At 36.9% G+C, this 6,000-nt stretch overlaps 1 protein-coding gene across 1 annotated transcript in view; it reads right to left on the bottom strand.

Annotated features, from left to right (window-relative positions):
• The window catches only part of LOC109843312 (tobamovirus multiplication protein 1), a 31,253-nt gene that overhangs the window by 5,440 nt on the left and 19,813 nt on the right, over positions 1–6,000 (bottom strand). Inside the window, exons 6-8 of the mRNA XM_020412248.1 lie at positions 3,477–3,651; positions 3,215–3,310; positions 1,874–1,934 (exon numbers count right to left, since the gene is read on the bottom strand). Coding sequence (XP_020267837.1) covers positions 1,874–1,934; positions 3,215–3,310; positions 3,477–3,651 — 332 coding nt within the window. The remainder of the gene's footprint in view (positions 1–1,873; positions 1,935–3,214; positions 3,311–3,476; positions 3,652–6,000) is intronic.

A 6,000-nucleotide genomic window follows, 5' to 3' on the forward strand; every position in this document is an offset into this window, starting at 1 on the left:
CACATGTGGTAAGGTATCTGTGAGCCAGTAATGCCCTTTCCACAAAACCCTTCAAGGTCGTTGGATAGGTAGGTCGAAACTACCTTCCCTAATATTTTAAAATCATTGTCAAATTAAATTATTAAAGAAGTGGAGACGGTTTGCAGGAGTTTCTTACGGGGAGATGGTGAGAATAAAAAGAGAATGCCTCTTGTTGCATGGAAAACATTATGTTTACATAAAACTCAATGAGGTTTGGGATTTCATGACCCTAATGTTGCTAATTCTGCAATGATGTTGAAACATATATGGGCTCTTGCATTTAAGAATGATAGCTTATGGGTTAAGTGAATTAGTGAAATATATATAAAAGATGGTAATATTTGGGAGATGCCTATAAAGAAAAATCAATCCTGGGGTCTCAAGAAGATTCCTAAATTGAGGCAATCTAGGGAGAAAGTTAATTGAAGAAAGCTTGTTTGTAGTGTGAATACTCCTAAACACTCCTTTATCTTGTGGCTTGCTTGTCATGATAGGCTTTTGTCTAGAGTTTATCTCCAAAGAAGAGGGATTTCAGTTTATCCAATTTGCCCTTTATGTATGCAGACCGATGAATCCTGAGAGCATTTATTTTTTGAGTGCATCTTTAGCAAATTCTTATGGAAGAAAGTTGCAGAATTCGTATATAATATTCCAGTTCCCTGGAGATAGAACAAATTGATTTACTGGGGCATTAGGAAGTGGAGGCAATAGAGTCATTACTAAATTCAACAGAGCTGCTATTGCACCATGTGTGTATAATGTTTGGCAGGTTAGAAATGCAATTATTTTTAAGAAGGTCAAACCCGATATTCAAGCAATTGTGAAGCAAATCAAATTTTATTTGAAAATTCAATTGAGTAGCATTACACATATGGAAGATCCTATGACAAATAGAGAATGGTGCAACAGATTCTCTAATCATCCAATTTTTGTAGTCAGAAAATAAAGCATGCGTAGATTATGCAAAGTTCCAGATACGGATTCAGTTTGCAAGGGTTTGTCTCTGTTGTTCTGGGTGATGATAGATGATGCTACTAAGTGCTCGTAGGAGGTTTTTGATGATCTCACGGTGTCAATTCAAAGTGTATCGATATACAATGATATTGGGAGGGTTCTGGTTGTTCCAGTTGAGTATAGTCTTGTTGAGGGGGTTTGTATCTATCTTCCAAACTTTGGTATTGAATAAAACTTACCATTCGTACCAAAAAAAGATCATGCAACTAACAAACAACCCAGAAGACAAAGAGGTAGGAAAATCAGATCTTAAAACACATCATCTTCTGAGGCCAATTATTAGTCAGCACAACACTGAGATCAGATGGCAGTTTAATCAATCAAATGTGCAATGTTTTAATCAGATATACAGTATCTAGAACATGAATGTCAATGCAACTGATGTGATTCTTACATTTGCTTAAACGATCGAAAATCACAAGAAAAGCACGCAGTTTATCATCATATCATATTGTTTAATTCCAGAAAATGAACCACTTAAATTATCTATATATGGCAAATTTATTCTCAAAGAAAAACGTGCCAGCAACAGCACGTACTCCTAAAACCACAACAGAACTCAGAAGTGAGCTGTTGAATCAACGAAGTTCGAAGACACCATTCCAGATAGGTTGTAACTTAAAGATTGATACTACCATTAACAAATATGATGTTGTAATAAGGAACTCCACTGATTTCTGCTAATCTAACTGCATAATAAAGATTATACTTAGATGAATAAAATAAAGAAATAGTATTCACAGAATTAAAATTCCACAGATTGTGAAAGTTGTTCACCCAGATAATTGGAGTAGCCTGTCAAATCAGGCACAGCTATCTCCAGTTACAAGCAACTTACCATAACAAGCCAAAGCACCTCCTAGAAGAAGCATAGCTACAGAAAAAATGTCTTGATAAACCTGCATAATGCAAAAGACTTCAGAGGAAAAAAAAAGAAATTTGAATAGTAACTAGTTTCGAAATCAGTTTTTCTCATTAATTGTTCAACCATATCAAGCTGAACACCAGCTGATCGCAGAGGCTTTTCCATTTAACAACTGTACTAGATGTACGAAGCTGATGACTTCGATATGCTACTTGAGACTTCTTTGTACAGTCAGAAATATACTTGGCATGACAAAAAAAATTGAAATATATCTTAGTTTCTAAGCATTATTAATCACTGTTGTCAAATCGTGTACGCCCGCCCAACAACATAACTAGTTGTCTATGAAATGACTTTTTTGTAGGTTATATGATGTTTTCAGTGAAGTCTTATAATTATCTCTACTTTCGACTGCAACTAATTTACATATTATCTTTTAGTTTAAATAACCTTTTAGTTAAAACTAAATTCCGTGGTTAATTATTCAGCTAGGGAAATGAAATATGGGCAACTGGTCATAAAAAGATCTCTTTTGCATGTTGCATGATTTTTGCTGGATCGGTTTCTTATGAAGAAGTGCATGTAAGTTGATGGCAGTTTCTTCAGTAAAGATGATGCGGAACAGAAGTGATGACAAATAGTGCTCGGGTGTCCATGAACAGTAAAATCCCCCCCCCCCCCCCCTCTTCTTCTTTCTCCTCCCCATTCTTTCATTCTTTTTTAAAGTAAGATAAAGAATTTTTTTTGGGGGGGAACAAACACTGAAGTTTATGTTAATTTCTTAATTAGCCTGATTCTCTTCCACAAAGAGTAGCACTCTATAAGTACAGGTGATTTATATAATTTCCTTCCCAGAAGCATGGAAGAAAAGCCAGTCAATTTGTTTCAGAAGTATTAGTAATCTCCTTAGGACCCCTTGCTTCAACACGTTACATGGATTTATGATAAGATGCCTTTAAGCTCACTGACACTACAGACCTGATCTACAGAATATTACATGCAACTGCTTTTTAGGATGCACGCCTTGCAGTTTGACAGATATCAACTTCTTTGAAGGATACAAAAATGCAACATAACATTGCTAATTGCATTTTCATTGTCATCCCCCCCAAAATAATGCTCTCAATAATTATTCACCCAAACTATATAGCATAAAAGTTTAATTGGTTTGATTCATTCTGTGCCACTAAATATAGCATGTATAACTAGGCAATGAAAGAGAAAAGATTAATCCAATAATCCCTTTACCCGAAAAAAATTTGAAGATGTGAGAAGATATATGATTTAAGGAATTAAGTTTACAAAAGTACATACCCTAGCCATAAGAGAGGAATCAATAGGATTTTTCCCTCTACCACTCCAGATAAGCAGAGCAAATGTGATCATCAACACAAAAGTCAGTACAATAACCTGCAAATATAGCAGATAAATGTTATATTAATTCTTTTAGATATCAGACAACTAATTGACGAGACCTCAAGTCGTGATTGTCAAGGCATATGACATTTATTCGTACTCCAGATGATATAATTTTGTAAGAGAAAAATAAGAGGAGGACCATAAAGTTCATAATTACCAAAATAACGAACTTCTGCCGGCTTCCAACATGAATGTTTCGGAAGGAACAACATCTCCTACGACCATCATGCTGCAGTAAACCGTGCTTAGTCGTTGTCTTTTCCAAGAAAGATTCATTGATACCATGTTCTTCATCTTCTTCTTCATCTTTTGCCTGATGGCAGAGGTCAACCCTGCAAAAGCATCAAAAATCAGCTGAATGAACCAGAAAATTCCACAAGTAGTAAATCAGCCACTATATTATCGTAAAAATTAAAAAGAAAAAGCTAGACACAAAAATCAATTTTTATGGGGAATCGTGTAACATTGAACTTTGTTGTCATTTAATGCACGTGTAAAACATATCGAAATTAAGTTGAATTTTTGTTTCTAAGTAGCTTCTGCACCATATCATATCCAATGACATAACTGATATGTAATTTGGAGTGATAATTCACGAATTGGCACCTTGAATCATAATCAAATAAAATTAAACTAGTTTAAATTTTCGCAATTAGGAATTTTAAATAAAATCAATTTCAATGGATTGGAGTTTGAATTGACAGGAAAAGATCAACTTCAAATCCTTCCTTAAGTAATCAAGCTTCCATCCCTCACAATTCAATGTCTTTTTAACATTAAAAGCACAATGATTTGTGTATCAAAGCATGGAACTTTATATAGATTGTACTAACATGAGCTTTTGAAGCACTACTAATTTATGTCACTGTAATAATTTACAGGACTAGAAGGCAAAAAACTGCACATGCACAGACACACACATCCTGCCCCTGCATAGCCAACAGCTGCATCTGTACACGCCCACGCACCAACACATAAACACACACATCCGAACGCAAGCACACCTATACGCATGAATATATATAGAATCAGATGGGCGCATACATACAGACACATGTGTGCGTGCATGCGCACACACATGTATGCACATGCATACATGTTCACACAACAGGCACATGCACACGCACGCCCATGTTGATCAACCTTAAAGAAACTTTTCCACTCATGGTGACAAAACGAATACCCCTCTCATTCCCAAAATTTAAATTCTAAATCTTGCATCCCATTCCCAAAATTTCTAAATATCGCATGCTATAAAAGTCCAGTGCAGACATGCTACATACTTGTTTCTCATCTCTCTAAATGCAATTCTGATTCAAGTTTGCATTTGGTCTCTACAGGTTGCATGTATACACTTGTCCGTCAAGGCTATCCGGATAGCCACATGATTCCCCACCCCCCCCCCCACCACCCCCCAAAAAAAAAAACAAAAAAGAGGAGTGATAATAATACCACAGTCTATTGGCTTCTAACTTTATTGAACTGTCATTCGATTTCTCCATCGAGCAATTGGAGCAAAAGAGAATATGATGTCCAATGAACAGATTCCCAAAAGATCCTATTATCAAACGCAGCTCACAACACATGGACAGGCACATAATATGTTCCTGTCTCTTTCTCTTCCTGTTGTCATCCTCTTGTTCTACCACCAAACCACAGAAATATGCAAAGGTAAAGCGCATGGAGGCACTCAACGATGTGTGAGATGCACATGTAGTAGACCAGGTTCATAAAAGACAACTTAAACTATGAATATAGGAAGAAGCAAATGACGATATCATCCAACATTCATTACCTGCCATCCATGTTCCTAACTTTACAAACAATATGAAGACCTATTGCAAGAGAAAGCTTTTATTTGGGACATCTTAACTAAAGCACGTTCACAGTCTTAGCAGCAAATTGAAGTCCTTTTTCTTAATATGGATTTATGTCCTGACAATATCATAACCTAACTGATCGGTTGAGAGAAGCTACAAGAATGACATCAGGTTATTCCGAGAGCAGGTGACATAGCAAGCATATTAAGGAAAGAATATGATGGGGGTAGAGGAACTTATTTCTAATACATATATATATAAAGAAGGGGTTTTGTCACGCCCTGGGCCCGTGGGCTCTATTGGCGCGTGCAAGCCGTGGGACCCACCGAGAACAACTTGATGTTGACTAAAATCCACTGCCAAAATATTAGCACTAGTTGTTCTTGGGTCTTAGACTTTTCTCTATTTAAGCCATTAAAAGTTTTTCTCATTAGTCTATGGGAGACTAAAGTGGGGGTGTCACAATCACCCCACCTTACAAAGACGATGTTCTCGTCATCTCGACATGATAATTAGCATGTCCCGGTGTCACTTGCAAGACGATGTGGATTCTAGAGGTGGCTCCTACGGGCTCTAGAGTTGCCTCGCACCGCATCCACGCGGTGTATCACTTAGTCCCGTATAATATTTAGCTCCACATTTCCAGCTGGCTAACTGTTCTGAAATCATTTGTCACGCCCTGAGCCCGAGGGTTCTATTGGCGCGTGCAAGTCGTGGGACGCGCTAAGAACAACTCGATGTTGCCTAAAATCCTCTGTCAAAATACTAGCACTAGTTGTTTTGGGTCTTAGGCTTTTCTCTATTTAAGTCACTAAAAGTTCTTCTTATTAGTCTATGTAGGACTAAAGTGAGGGTGTCACA

The sequence above is a fragment of the Asparagus officinalis genome, chromosome 5 (assembly GCF_001876935.1).
Source record: "Asparagus officinalis chromosome 5, Aspof.V1, whole genome shotgun sequence".
In the NCBI taxonomy this organism is placed as follows: domain Eukaryota; kingdom Viridiplantae; phylum Streptophyta; class Magnoliopsida; order Asparagales; family Asparagaceae; genus Asparagus; species Asparagus officinalis.